This window comes from Falco punctatus (assembly GCF_963210335.1).
Source record: "Falco punctatus genome assembly, chromosome: 6".
Taxonomy (NCBI): Eukaryota; Metazoa; Chordata; class Aves; order Falconiformes; family Falconidae; genus Falco; species Falco punctatus.
The window spans coordinates 11,012,753-11,028,157 of NC_137585.1; the positions used below are offsets into that span (position 1 = coordinate 11,012,753).

Consider the following 15,405-nt stretch of genomic DNA (forward strand, 5'->3'; position numbering starts at 1 on the left):
ATGTCGGTGTATGAAACAAAAAGATGCCTCATGTTTTCCCTTTTAATCCCTTTTTATGCGTGATAAATCCATAATAAATCACCTATAAACCAGGTGATCACCTTGGATGCCTTTCGCATTGGTGCCTGCAGTCAATCCAGACCCCAAACAATTGCCCTGCCACTTTTCTGCTTTGTCTTTGCTCTGGTTTCCCCCACGTACCTGTGACTGCTCTCTTAGCACATTTCCCTGCTGGTTCTGACCAGCCAAGCCTCGCAGCAGCCAGTCCCCTGGCAAACAGTAGCATTCCTGCTACGCCTGTGCTTCCTGCAAGACTACTCTCCCAAGAGACAGGCTACATTTCTAAAGAGATAACATGTCAATATTCCTCATAATTTTCTCATTATCTTCCTGAGAAACTTTTTTCTTGACAGCAGATTAAATCAGTGATTTTTGCATATCCTTTTTTTCTGCAGCAAATGCTGTAGGAGGTCAGGTGTTTTGCTGAACCATCATTGCTGTGGCATTTCTTCTTTGGCCGACAACTTTATGTATTATTTTGGCTGGAGTCTAGGCAGAAGTCGCTACGGTTGCATGAAATGGTGGTGAAACACTAGAAGAGGTTGCCCAGAGAGGTGGTGGATGCCCCATCCCTGGAAACATTCAAGGTCAGGTTGAAGGAGGCTCTGAGCAACCTGATCTGGTGGAAGGTGTCCTTGCTTATTGCAGCGGGGTTGGACTAGATGGTCTTTAAAGGTCCCTTCCAGCCCAAACCATTCCATGATTCTAAAAATCCTTTCTGTACTTGTGTCTTTGGATGGAGCAAAGTCATCATCTGTGGATATCCCCATCATTCCTGCCCACAGCAGCAATTGCTCAGGCACCCTATATGAGGAGCATGCCATATACCCTCGTAAGGATTTTAATTGACTAAGCAGATTTTTTGTTTCTGAATAAAACTCTATATTGTTAATTATACTTCCCATCTTTAAATTATGCTTCAGAACTACTGTCTTTTGGTAGTGGTCAGTATTTACCATGTGTCTCAGGCATATTATTTGACCACTATATGATGTGTCAGCAAAGGCCGGGTAACTGGAATTTAAATGCTTTTTTTCTGTTGTGGATTTTGATGTAGTACAATTAAATAGTACAGAATTAGCATCTTTGTCCACAGAGCCCAGCTCTGGACACATGCTTAGGTTCATGTCGCGACGGAGGGAAGACACAGTCACTCAATATGAGTGATCAGCAGACTTCATTTATTGTACCTTACAGTCACCTTTTATGCCTTGTTATAATTAGCTCATACATATTACAAAAGTTAAGTTCGTTATTGGTTAGTTGCCTAAATACCAAGCTCGCCCCTAGTTTCTCTTCTGTAGTTATCTGTTCCCACCTGCAACATGCTTTTCCCACCGAAATTTTCCTGTTATTGTGTAACAAGAACAGCCAAAGACAGTGTATTTTTGCTTTACTTCAGATAAGCTGAGAGCGATGTGCATTTTTGTCCAGCCAGCTGGACTATGTTTATGTGAACTTTTTCAGCTAGCCAGTTATCCACAGGTTCAGGCAGCTTTTTATTTTTCCCTCAGCATTTTGCAGTGAAATATCTTCCCTCCTTTTTTATTTCAGTCTCTGCCTCTTTATTAATTAATAGCTTCTTAATTAAGCTTCTTGTATTTGTAACAAATTTATCCTAAACTGTGTTTTCTCCTGGGAAATTACCAGTGCAGCAACCCCTCCCATCGTTCTCTTTCCTCTTTCTCGTTCTCTTTTCCATGCCCCTGGGATCTCCCATCCTACTGCAGCTCTGGCTGCTCTCCCCCCCTGTCTCCTTAGCCAGGCCTGTGCAAGAGGAGGCACTTGGTCCTCCTGCTTCAGACAGTCTTCCTTGCTGGGGAAAGGAGGCTGCAGGGGACAGATGTCCAGACATGGGACCTTCCTTTCCCTAATTAAGTTCCCACTGCTAGGTGCTGGAGGATGTACCAGCTCTCTGGTTTTAACCCACTACTCTGAACACAAAGAGAAGATGCTTTTCCCACAGAAGGCAAGGTAACTCCTGGGTGATGGTCCCCTAAACACAGGAGGAAATCAGCCCTGACTCCCCTTCCCTTTGCTGGCTGTCAGAGCACAGCACTGGGGAAGGACAAAAGGAAGTAGGGGAGAGCATCCCAGCAGCAAAAGCCTCAGGGAAGGAGACGGCGAAAACCAAAATCTATCCATGTTACATCAAACACCTTGTGCCAAGAAAAACTTTCAGGTCAGGGCAACAACACGTGAGACAAAGCCAAGCTGCCACAGCTCAGTGAGGACTCTACTTTGTTTACCCAACCTGTAAGTGTGGACTAGACGGAGGAAGGGAGCAGGAAGGGAGGCTGAAGCAGTCGGGGTTACCCTGAGTCCCAGGGCACAAACGTGAAACCACTGCTTTGCAAAGCAGAGAATGTGCCACTTGTTTTTTGTGCTGCAGCACTTAGAGCATTTCCAAGCAAAACACACGTTGCTTTCATACGCCAGCAGATCATCTCTAGAGCATTTTCTAAACACATTTTGCACATTTCTCATTAACTGCTCACAGGTGGTGTCCAGACTACTAAAATGGCAAACTTTGATCTCTGCAGGACTTGACATTTAACTGCACAGGCTGGCAAAACTACAAGCAGATAAGCAAGCTACAAAGAACCCTCACTACTACACGTACCAGAGGACCTGTTTAGGCTCTCTGCATTCAGCCTCCCTTGATCCACTACTGATAAAGACGCAGCTAAACCAGGCACAATGCCATTTTGTTTCTGTGGCACAGAGTTGTGAAGTTCTTTAGGCCTTGTTTCTTGCATAAGGAGTAAGACAGGTGGCTGTAGAGAAGTTTAATGCTGCTGGGCATTTAAAGCAATCATTCACGATTGCGGTTTCCTGTTTGGTACCAGTGATGATTAACGAGTCCAAGCCTCTCCTCCCCTTCCCTCAAACAGTTTTTGCCTCTCATACTGACACAGCTGTTTGTGTGTCTGCAGAGTGGATTGAATCAGGAACTAATCCGGCTAAAAATAACCAAAGCTAGACTGGGGGACTATTACTCTTCAGCCACTGAAACTTTCCAATCTGTATCATAAAGCAGTTGCACACACGGTTGCACTGGCACAGTGAGCAGAGCACCGGAGTAAACGACCCCAAGGACACACAGAGGAGGGGATGAGGGACACTCATGCTGCTTTTGACAGAGAAGCAAGTGGAACCATAACTTCAGTGGGATAGTACAAACCTGGCAGCTCCACTCCTCAGTGGTACTTAGCAAGAGATGAGCACTGATACCAGCTGTGTAATGTACATTTGGAAAAGAAAAGATTCATAAGCCTGTCCTCCTCTGGAAATATTTGTGTGCAAAAAAAGGTACATTTCTGTTTAATGCCTTTGTTCTGCTTTCTCTTAACTCGCTGCTCCCCCAGGGTTGCTGTTTCACACTGCAGATTGCACGGTGGCAATACCAACTTAAGGAACTGCTGAGCTCTTCGGATGTTTGTTACCACCAGCCCCAGACTGCAATTTTCCCTCACTTGTGCCAACCCTGCTGTTTGTGGAGCTGTGCTGAGCGCTGGCAGGGAAGCAATCCAAGTTAAAAATAACCCAGAGGGTGGCTGGGGATGGCAAGAGCTTCAGCGATCCGATGTAATCACAAATCAGTGAGACCTGTTCACAACTGCAGGAACTCATGAAAGCCCAGCCTCAGAGATACCTATTTACTACAAGAAATACGAACTTTTCAGCCAGTTGAAGGAGCCCTGTGAATGAGGAGGCAGGAATCCTTCACCCATGTTCACAACAGACAAGAGAGCAGACCTCATGGTGCACAGATGCCAGCACAAAATGCCTTCACACAAGCTTTACTTCAGTAGTACTTCACGTGACAGTTTTACAACAAAAGCTAATGGCAGTGTACACTGTTCAGCTGACGCATGGCATTTATTCTGTGGATTAGGGAGAAAGTTACCGTGATTTTTAAGTGCTGGAAGGATACTGCAGATATGGGGGCTACGCTAGCGCCAAGAAAGAGAATAGAAGAGTATTCTTTACAGACATGAATCTAATAGTTTCATGGTACAGAGTGATGTACCAATTTGTGGATGTATTCCAGAACTCCTCTTCTTCTCAACTCTAGAAAAACAATACCACCACTGTGATGCACCAGCGCTAACCTATGTGATCACAGTAGAAGTGACATGATTTTCACCTACCCATAGGCTTGGAGAGGAACATCTGTAATTTGTCATTCTCCCTTATATTCCAAACCATACCTGTGTTTCTTCTGGCTTCTCTCTTCAGTTCATGGTTCGTGCCTCCTGGGTTGAGAATTTTTAAATACCCGTCATTTCCTTTTTTCTCCCCCTCCTACTTCTGACTTGGCACTTCACTGCTTCCCTCCCCAGGAATGCCCCTGCTGGGAGCTGGCTGGCTGCAGCACTGATGGCAGAGAAACTGAAGCATCAAGAGCCTCAGAGCCTGAGGAATTTCAGGATCTTCCTAGGTTACATTTCTTAAGAAAGGAATTGACCCTTTCTTCACGTGCATTAGTGGCTCTGTACACACCGAGGTGGAAGATGCAGCTGAAGCCCACCGTTACATCAACATTAGCAGCTATATCACATATTATCCAAGTGAAAACCAGTGCCTGAGGCTTAGGGCAGGATGTGGCTGCCCTAAGGCAGACTCTGAATGCTTTCAGACCAACCTCTGTGCTCAGAATAGGCCTGAGACATAACATCACTGTTGACGGTGCCAGGGAACTCCTTCTATTTCAAGGGCCCTGAACAAGTACCATCATATTTTGCCATGTTCTTTCACCTGTCTAAAAACATGAGGACTCATGTTCAGTGATTGTAATCCTTCTTTGTCTAGACATGAGGGAAAATACTCTGTTCTGCTCCCCTGCCCCCTGCATTACCATTGTTGCTTCTCTTCTTGTGATCATTGTTGAAAGATCTTCCCGCACCCCACCCCTAACAGAGCAGCTTGCAGCTCCTGTTTGACCATAGGTTCACATAAAGGTTTGGTCAATCTGTCCAATGAATAGGGAAGATGTCTGCAATTTCTCTAATGCATACTATATGTAAACCATTTTCCTGTTTTGCTTGGTATTTCTGCCTGCCTGAAGGCGTAGAGAGAAATCAAAGGTCAGCTGTTAAAGAAAGCAGACAAGAAAAGAAAGCAGTTGACCAGCAAAAAGGCATATTCTTAAGCACAACAGCCAGGTGCAGAGCTGTGGGAAGCAACTTCTCCGGCCCTGTCCTAGAAAAGACCTTCAGTTAAGGCTAGGAAAAGGCAAATTAAATGACACAGGCCTGTCAAGAGCTCTGCCTTCGGTAAAAGTGCATGTGTAAAGATGCACGTTCTATGTGATTTGGGGTAAGCAAGGAGAGACTGCCCTTTTTTGAGGGGAAACCTTGACAGAATAGGGACTGACAGAGAGAAGCCTCCTCTGTGGTTCTGTGCTTAAACATGGGAAAGTGCAAACACCTAAACCATAGCTAGGCTGAGTTCAGCAGTGTTGTGGTGAAGGTCAGCTTGAAGTAAAGATGAAGCAGGCAATGGCCCAAAGCAACTTATGACCAGCAGCAGGACAATTGCAAAAGCTCTGGAAAGCAAAAGAAAGAAGTCCAGATATGAAGAAGCAATTACTTGGGGGCTCTGGAGAATGGTGACCCTTCTCCCGTGCAGCTGTTACCACCTCCAAATCACCTCATCTTCCCAGCAGCACCAGGAAATCCAACTCCCCAGTCTTTTTTCCTAGCTGCTCAACCCATTTCAGCCTCTTCTGCTTACCCTTTCCCCTCACATGGTGGCTTCATTCAACCATTCACTTTCGCAATGCAAAATGCCTTGTGACACCTTTACTTTGGCTGTGTTGCCATTTTTAATAAAGCCATGCCATTACCCTTACCCTATACCCATGCCCAGGGCAGGGAGATAGTCTTGTGCAGGTCAGTTGTGCTTGCACTATTACCAGAGAAACCTTTCCAAGGAAGCTTTGTCAGGGGTCAGACCAGCTGCATTTCAAAGCAGCTTACTTGTCTGGCCTCCTGAGGCTTGTTGCAAGTCCTGTGAGTAGCTTTTCTTTTTTGGAGGAAGGTTACTTCTGTCAATTCCTTAGGGCCGTGCAGCCAAGGTTTGCTGTGGTGTAGCAGAGTTATTTTGAACTGCCAGGGCATATGGCTGCTCAGACAAGTCTCTTCTAAGCAATGCTGATCTTTACATCCAAGAGAGCTGTGCTTTGCAGGGTGCCAAAGGGAAGGAAACAAAGGGGTTTGCACAACTTTGCACTCTCTTCATCCATGAGGATGTTTGGACCTGGTATGGCCTGCTTTAACTGGTGGGTGCTTTCACTTACCCTTAAAGAATTACTGTGCTCCGACCATCCTGTTCCACCCCCCACACTGTGTCCCCCAGGCACAGAGTCAGCTCTCTGCAGCTACAGATACCTCCATAGCAAGCCTCAAGAAGAAAAAGGAAAATTCTGTTTCCCCTAGGAAGCTCCTGTGCTCGCTGGTTTTTAGGCTCACACAAATGAGTGTCCCAAGCAGGCCAAGCCCTTGAGAAGAAAATGACAGTTGTCAAAGTCCATCAGGACTGCAAAAGAAGTGTTATCAGGTGGATTCATGTGTTTTCTACTAAGAAAGCCAGCAAGCACCTGAATGAGGAAAGGGATGGCTGAGCCATGGACCAGCCTACTCATGAGATGTATCAGGTTTGGCATGGAAAGGCTCAAGGCCCTTCAGAGCCTGGGACATGGGGTCACAAGCAGCAAAAGTAGACTACTCATGCTTCTTCTGGCCTCTGTTTGCTCCATTTCCTGAAATACCCTGTATCTTCCTTTTTTTTGGAGGTGATGGCTCCTGCTGTTGTGTCTCTGGCTATTCAGAACGAGTGTTGTTAGGGTAAAGGGGAAACAGGGCCAGAAAGAACAGTATGCTGTGCATCCAGGGGCATTTTTGTTTGCTGGTGTACTGTTTGCACGTATGCTTTCGAGATTACACATAAAATACTTTTTACAATTTATTACACACACAAAATACCTCTTGTCCAGGATCAAAAGAAATTCGTTTTCCCAATCATAAACAATGAAGCAGAGGAATGTAAAAGAAGCTGTATTTCAGTCATCGCTATTACACATAATTTTTCAGCAGGAGAACAGAAACCTGGATCCCATACAACCCAGGTGACAGAACTGGGTAGGTACCTCCTCAGAGCAGCTGCAGCTCTGCTAGAACCAGGTTCATCTACCAGCAGGACAGTGTGTCATTGCAGAATAAGGTCCTGCACTCTCTCATAAAGGAATGGTGAGCACTGTGTGCCATCCTCTGGCTTTCCAGATTCACATTATTAAGACGAATTCTAAGAATACCCCTCACCTATGGAATCTTACTTGCATTGCACAGCAGCTGTGTAAGTAAGTCATCGCTCTGTGAAGGATGACACATTATTTCCAAACCTGGTCCTGCCAGGGGCCAAGAAACTGATGCTCAGGAGGTCACTCTGGGGAGAAAGAAAGAAAAAACCATGGGCTAACGAAGAACACTAGGGTGAAAAATTTTATTTCAGAGACGTCATTCATCCATTTGTCTATCTTGGGTATTTCTAATGTGCCATCGTCTCACTGTAGTATCTAAGCACAATTAGCACAACAGGAATTTACAGTATTCTACAGAGCTCCCCAGCTGGTAGAAGGATCTGGGCACCAGCTGGTGACCACGGGTCTGGGATGGAGTGTGCTACAGATGGTCTGCTGGAGTGATAGTAGCTAATTACCTTTTCCTTTTTCCAGTAGTCTCCCACCATGATCCTGGGGAGGAGACAGCTGGTAGAGAAGCCAGTGAGCTAGCTGCTGTGGAAGTAAACCTTCTGGTTCTTGAATTTTTGCACATGCCCGTACCTCTGTCTTCTGAATTTGACTCATGAATTTGCACTGCCCACAAAACAATTAAATTCCTGGAAGAAGAGGAACATACCCTGTAACTTCTGCAACAGCAAAGGAAGGGTGGTACCCAGATTCTTCTCTCCAGCTAGATGATCACAAACAGTAAAGGGCAGACAGGCTCGGGGAAGTGAATTATTTCAGCCAAGTGACACTGAACAGAGAAAACTAACAGTGGCTGTGGAAAGGAACTCCAGAAATGTGCTTACACTGATGAGCAATCCAATCCTAGCTGCTAAGATACTGCACTGGCAATGTGCTGCGAACCCTAAGGCCACTTTGATTTGGCATACAGTTTTAAGTTCATAAAGATCTTAGAAATAAATGCAAGTCAATCCTTTTGATTTATAGAGCACTGTTAAGTATACACAGCACTTCACAAAGCATGTAGGAAAGAAAAGAAATGCTCAAAGGACTGCTGCGAAAGCATATTCAGGGGCAGCTTGCTTCTCAAACCAGAATCTTGACGTGAGGGTTTCCCTCTGAGTTGAGCTCAGCTATGTGCAGATGTAGGTTTGATTTCATTGCAACTCTGTTCAGATAGCCAAAAGAAAAGTTGCATTCACATGATGCCTTTCTCTGGCAAACAGGGTTTCTTAGCCAAACAGTTTTAGTGCTGTAGATTACCTTTAGGGAAAGTAACCTGCAATGGGACAGACCCACATCAGTTCTACAGCTGGACTGCAGCACAACCTCTGAATTTGGTTAAAAATGAGCCTACAAACTGAGAGCTGTAGTATCCCTTCTGGAAGTCTGCTAGCAAATGAAAATCTTGATGCTTCTGGAACCAACCTGATGACCCTTAGTCACATTGCCAAACCACTTTCCAGAAGTGGAACTGAAATCGAGAAGTCATTGGTTTGAAGCTGTTCATAAAAAATAAAAAAAAATAAATAAAAAAACCCCACAAACACAAAACTAAAAGCAAAAATGGGCATTTGCAAATGAAGGCTTTGGTTCCTATGTAAACAAAGCCCACCCCATTTCTGAAAGCTCCTTCTACTTCCCTGAGCAGCTGCAAATAAAGGTGCCTTGTTCCTCTAGGAGCTGCAAACAATTTCATGCTCCCCCTACAGCTCCTTTTTGTTAAACTGTACGAAAATAACATTTTATCAGCAGTTAAGTGTCAAGAAGTGGGGCTGGCAGAAAGGATCCCTGCAATCCCTTGGAGAGTAGCAAGGTCTGTAAGGCAAGCCATTCACAAGCATCCCTGGCCAGCAGCTGCTCAAATCCATGGATCTTCTTAGCATCTTTATTTCCTTCATCTCTTCCCCACCACAGCTCTGGTCCTTTCACTGGCTTCAGTCTGCATTCCTTTTTCCAGAGACCTACTGAAGCCATGGAGCCAGTTGCAGGATTAGTAAGGTACACTGCAAATCAGAAATCTTTTCTAAGCTCCAGCAGTGCTGGTACTGCCACTAAAACGATCAGCAGCAAAACAGCCAAAAATATAAACAACGTAAAGTGTTGCACTGCAATTCCTTGTAGTTAAAACTGTGAGGGGAGTACACCCTACAAATGCCACTGACATGTACCTGTGTAAAACAAGGGGGAGAGCACTATACTGAATGACATTTAGAAGTCACTCCTTGCAACCACAGAGGCCACACATTTTCTATAGATATATAAATAAAACAACTCTATTCCAGATCTTATACACACACACACAAAGTAATCAGTGTAAAACTGAATGTCCTGATATGAAAAATCAGATGTTTTGGTAAAAAAACCTATTTCTCCCAGCTTGTTATTGAGAAATGCTAGGATATACAGTATGCTTAGCATTCTGAGAAGTACTGATATGGCGTAGTTCGTACAGCTGACCATTTTGACTACTGCCATGGTGTGTGCACACATGATCACTCACATGAGTGTGAAGATACATGTAGTATAAAAGCTAGTTCATACGTATGTGACTACATACATACGGATCTTATTCATACACACGCACACACACTGGTCAAAATAGGACTTGAGAAATACTGGTATGGAATCAGGTCTGTCCTAGTACACTATTGCTTTGTCCCATTTTGCAACTGTATCTGTAAACCCACATTCTGTAGAATGAGGAGGCTACCAGCACAAACTCACAGGTGACCTCCACACACCTGTCAAGTTGCGTACCACGGTTTTAGCAGCACAAGTATAATTATATTTTTTTATTTTTAAAGCCTTCAAGTATGATAGTTTTCTACATCAGTTACCCACCAGTTCTGAGATCCCAGAACAGGCCATACCCCTACCCTACAGCTCCCTCATTTCTTTCATCCAAGCAGCATTTGCAGAAAACCTTTGCAGGCATGCCTTCCTTCTCTGCTCAGGGTATGCCTACACGTTCCTTTCACAAGCAGACTCAAGTGGTCTTTGCCTGTGCTTCAAGTTGGCCCACACACTGTGTACACATAATGCAGTCTCCAGCTTCTCACCAGGACTTACTCAGCTTTAACCTTCCTGACTGCTGTATGAGACACAGAGCTGGCTTTGACCACAAGCATGGTGAGCTTCCACAGACCTGTGCGATATTACATAGGTCACATTTCATCTGAGAGTGGGACAAAGCCCCGTAAGGACCTCATCTCCCATCTTACTTTCCTTGACATGACTACACATGCATACGTTGCATGACCGAGCAGGTTCTCATCATGTGACCTGACATCGTGTATTCTCTCCTAAGGCTCCCAGGCAGACAGACACCTCAGACGGGGAGGTGGGAGAAAACATCTGCACTTATTCATGTGGCAGATGGCATCCAATCCTAGTACCAGGGAAAGAGGATGACGAGGCCTTGGGATGCAGAACTACCCATCACAACCACTACACACCTTCTGTCTATGCCCAAAGTGCACTGGGAGGATGAGGTGACTGAAAAGGGCAACATGGGCCAAAGGCATTGCCCAGGCCAGCAGCCCCAGTGTAGTCACACTCTTGTCCGCCCCCTTGTCCCTTAGGCACATTGTGGACAGGCCTGGACCAGGAGTTCCTTCCTAGATCACCCCCAAACCACACCTAGTGATGCTGCCTACCACACATGCACCCGCTGGTGTGAGACTAAGTAAGAGTTACGACTGAAACTCTTCCCACAGTGGGAGCACTTGAAAGGTTTCTCCCCAGTGTGGGTACGACGATGACGTATGAGGGTAGAGTTGTCACTGAAGCAGGTCCCACACTCGGCACACTTGTAGGGCTTCTCTCCAGTGTGGGTGCGACGGTGCTGGACAAGGTGCGAGCGCTGGCTGAAACTCTTCCCGCAGTCAGGGCACAAGTATGGCTTCTCACCTGTGTGGACACGCCGGTGAATGACCAGCTTCGAGCTCTCACTGAAGCACTTGTTGCAGTCAGCACACTTGTAGGGCTTCTCACCCGTGTGGAGCCGCTGGTGGGCAATGAGGTTGGAGCTGTCGCTGAAGCGCTTCCCGCACTGGGGGCACTTGTAGGGTTTCTCGCCTGTGTGAAAGTTTGCGTGGCGGAGCAGGCCTGAGTTCTGGTAGAAGTTCCTTCCACACTTGGCGCAGACATAAGGCCTCTCGCCAGTGTGGTTGCGCTGGTGCTGCACCAGGTGTGTGCTCTGGCTGAAGCTCTTCCCGCAGTCCTTACATTGGTATGGCCGCTCGCCCGTGTGGACGCGCTGGTGCTGGATAAGGTGGGAGCGGCGGCTGAAGCTCTTGCCACAGTCAGCACACATGTACGGCTTCTCCCCAGTGTGGATCCTCTGGTGGCGGATCAGGTCGGAGCTGCGGTTGAAGCTCTGCCCGCACTCGATGCAGATGTAGGGCTTCTCTCCCATGAATGCTCGCTGGTGCACCACCGTCTCCTTACGCTTCCGGAAGCCGCAGCGAGAAGTTTTCTCCGGCTCCGGCTCTGGGGGGAAAAAGTCTGGCCTTGGATGGGATGCTGCCCCGTCGCAGCTTGGCAGAGAGGCTTCCCTCATGAAAAAGTCCGAAATGGCCCCAGGGGGCTCGGCTGCCTGCAGCCCATCTGGCTGGAGATGCCCCTCATTCTCGCTCATGCTCCCATCACCTGCCAGGACAGAGGGACAGTCCAGACACCACCAGCGCGGCCACCCGCGGCCCGCACCCCCTCCTCCCCCCCCGGCCTGGCAACCGCAACGGCCCCGCACGGCCCCCGGCCAGATGCTGCGTCCCCCGGCACAGCCCGTCCCGGCTCCGCCGCTTCCCGGCGACAGGCGCCGACGCCGGGACCGGCTCCATCCCCCCCCGGCTGTCACCCGCCTGCGCGGCCACCCGTCACCCCCGACCGTCGCGGGCGCTGGGCAAGGGGCGCCCGCCCGCAGCTCCTCCCGCCGCTCGCTCCCCCTGCGGGGCTGGGCCGGGGCGCGGGAGGCCGCGGCGCCGCGCCGGGGGGAAGGCGCTGCCGGGAGCGAGGAGGAGGCGGCGGAGCGGCGGAGGCCCCCGGCCGGCCCTCCCGAGCCCCGCCGCCCTCCCCCGGGGGCAGCACGGTGCGGGAAAACCAACCCCCGCCCCGGGCGCGCCCCCGCAGCCCGGCCCCCGGTCCCTCGGCCGCCGCGGCCCGGGCCGGCGACCCGCCGTGCCCGCCTCACCTCCGCCCGGCGGCACGGCCCCGGCCCGGCCCGGCCCGGGCGGGGCGGAGGGGGCGCCGGGCGCAGCCCCGGCTGGGCGCGGTGCGGCCACCGGCCGCGGGGAGGGGACGTTCTCCGCGCGGGCCCGCCCCGCCGGCACTTCCTGCGGCTCCCGGGAGGCGGCCGGCCGGCCTCCGTGGCTGTAACCCTTCCGGCCCCGGCCCCTGCCCTGCGCCGCTCACCGCGGCAGCGGGAGGTGCCCCCGGCCGGGCGCGGGGCTGCGGGGGGCCCCGGCGGGCAAAGCCCGGCCGGACGGGTGGGCCGGCCCGGGCTCGGCCGCCGGTGGAGCCCCTCCCCGCCCGCGGCGCCGGCCGCTGCCGAGCCGGGACGCAGCTCGCCGCCGGCCCCGCTCCCCCCGGGGCTGTGCGGCCCGCCCCGCCCCGGCCTCTCCCTGCCGCTCGGCCCTGCCTGCCGCCGGGTGCGATCCCTGCGCCGGGCCCTGGCGCCGTGCGGGGGTGGGAAGGAGCGAGCAGAGCCTGGAGCGGGCCTGGCCGCGCAGCAGGGCCTGGGGGTGGCTGGGGCGAGGCGCGGGGCTCGGGGCGGCGGGCCGGCAGGGAGCGGCGCACCGCGGGCCTCGCCGGGCTGGCCTGTGTCCGGCCCGTGCCAGGCTGCCAGTGCCTGCAGTGCTGCCCGCGGCTTCGCCTCTGCTCGGCGGCCTTCCCTTATGCTGCCACCTTTTTCTGTGGCCTCAGATGTTGTTTTCACCCTGCTGTATCTTTGTGCCACAGCTGTCTCTGTTTTCTCCCTCGTATTTCTTTACGCTGGTTCCAGAATAAAGAGCAGGCTCTGGGGTGACCTTATTGTGGCCTTGCAATATATGAAGGGAGCTTATAAGAAAAGCTTTTTACCAGGGCTTGTAGTGAAAGGACAAGAAACGATGGTTTTAAACTGAAAGAGGGTAGATTTGGATTGAACATAAGGAATACATGTTTTTATCATGAGGGTGGTGAGGCACTGGAACAAGTTGCCCAGAGAAGTTGTGGATGCCCCATTATTGGAAGTGTTCAAGGTCAGGTTGCATAGGGCTGTGAGCCACCTACCTAGTGAAGGATGCTCCTGCCCTCGGCAGGACTAGATGATCTTTGAAAGTCCCTTCCAACCCAAACCATTTGATCTGAAAGGTGTGTGTGTGTCTCTTCTCCTAGATAACAAGCGACAGGACAAGAGGAAATGACCCCAAGTTGCACCAGGGGAGGTTTATGGTGGATACTGGGAAAAACTTCTTTATTGAAAGGGTGGTTAAGCACTGGAGCGGGCTGCCCTGGAGATGGTAGTATCACCATCCCTGGAGGTGTTTACAAACCACGTGGTGGATTTGGCAGTCATGGGTTAACAATTGGACTCAATGATCTTTAAGGTCTTTTTGAACCTAAATGATTCTATGATTCCCGAATTCCAGCACCTGGTGCATTCCCATACTGCTCTATAAATGAGGAACAGTGGCTGTTTTGGTGAAAGAAAACTCAGAGCGCATAGGAGAAAATAAAAGCATTTTGGATTTGCCAAAAGGTAAGAAAGAAGCCTAGATTTTCATAAGACTTTCATGCAGTTGAGTCACATCATGTGGAAGTACTGAGTCAACCAAGAGGAGGACAGGAAACACCATTCTTTGGCTCGGGATGCAAAGATTTGCAGAACCTGAACTGACACTTGTCTCTATGCTTAAATACTGACATGAATATTCATTAAAAATTGTCTGTGATTGTTAAATAATTGGAGTTAAATGTTAGTGTTTTCCACAGTTATTCAAAGCAGAAGGAACAAAAGACTTTCATGCTTTGGTGGCCTTGAACGCACAACTTTTCCTTCTGATCTGATATGGTAGAAAACAGTTCTGTAGTTCCCACCATGCACTCTGAATTGTTTTCTGACGTATTCCCAGTCCCTTTTAAACAACTCTGTCTAGTAACTGTTCTGCAGACCTGATACCCAAATGTTGCTTCATTGAGATAAGTGGTGCTGAGGAGAATTAGCTATTGCAAGAGAGAAATGAAGTTGTGTAAATAAGAAAAAGTGTTTCATGAGCTGGAAAAACAAAAGGAAGGACCAGTGAACTACATACCCACAGAGTGCCTGGTATAGTCAGCTGGAGGAGGAGAAAGCGTTTGCTAAAGTCTTTCACAGGGGCTGTGAAAAATAAATTTTCAGGAACAAGTAGTAAATGGGAGAAATGTGGTAGTGATTGTGTGCAGCCTGTTCTTTGCAAGTTGGAGATCTGGTACTTGGAATGTATACCTGGAAAATTATTAGAGGTAGGGAAGATGGAACATGGGATCAAATTGTCAGTAAGGCACCTGTAGGAGTGCAGCACAGAGGAAAGTTACATTAATATGTACGTGCCAATGCAAAAGAAGATGCTGATCTTAAGGCAGGACAACATCAACCTCACAGAGAGTAGAGGCACAAAGGAGGTGGGTATGAAAAAGAAAGAGGACCTACAGATGTCTGTTGCTCAGAAAAAGTACTTCCATATCTTTGGAGTGGCATGACTGAAGGAAATGGAAGTGAAGCCTGGGAAGTCACTCACTGGGTAAGGAAAAGCTGGGAAGATGGCCAGGGACGCATTGCTAAAGCTTTGAAACACAATACAGAGGTGAGCATCATCAAAATAACCGCAATAAAAGGCTGGAGGATGACAGCCAAATGGTTGTTGTGAACAGCTTATAGTACTTTATTTCATACAAAACAGTTTATAATAAGGATTTTAATCCTAGTTTAAATCACCAAGTGAGCAAATTTGAACTGAATAAGCAATGTTAATCATATTTTGTAGGCATACTTTTTAAGGGTTTTCTTCCCTAAAGGAAAGATTGATTCTCATTGCTGAACGTTCAGAAATCTTAAACTAATTCAGACAATA

The 15,405-nt window shown here is 48.7% G+C and overlaps 1 protein-coding gene across 3 annotated transcripts; it reads right to left on the minus strand.

The window, feature by feature from the left end:
- Positions 1–7,106: 7,106 nt before the first annotated feature.
- LOC308065447 (uncharacterized protein) lies at positions 7,107–15,165 on the minus strand. Of its 3 annotated transcripts, none has more exons than XM_080391439.1 (3): positions 12,507–15,165; positions 11,225–11,965; positions 7,107–7,509 (listed from the first exon to the last, which is right to left on the minus strand). In XM_080391439.1, the coding sequence occupies exons 2-3, from the start codon at positions 11,952–11,954 to the stop codon at positions 7,505–7,507; spliced, it is 735 nt and encodes a 244-aa protein (XP_080247565.1). In that variant the 5' UTR covers positions 11,955–11,965; positions 12,507–15,165; the 3' UTR covers positions 7,107–7,504. The 3 variants fall into 3 exon arrangements, with proteins under 3 accessions (XP_080247565.1, XP_080247564.1, XP_080247563.1); XM_080391438.1 differs by having other exon boundaries at positions 7,107–7,962; XM_080391437.1 differs by having other exon boundaries at positions 7,107–11,965; positions 12,507–15,162.
- Positions 15,166–15,405: the final 240 nt, after the last annotated feature.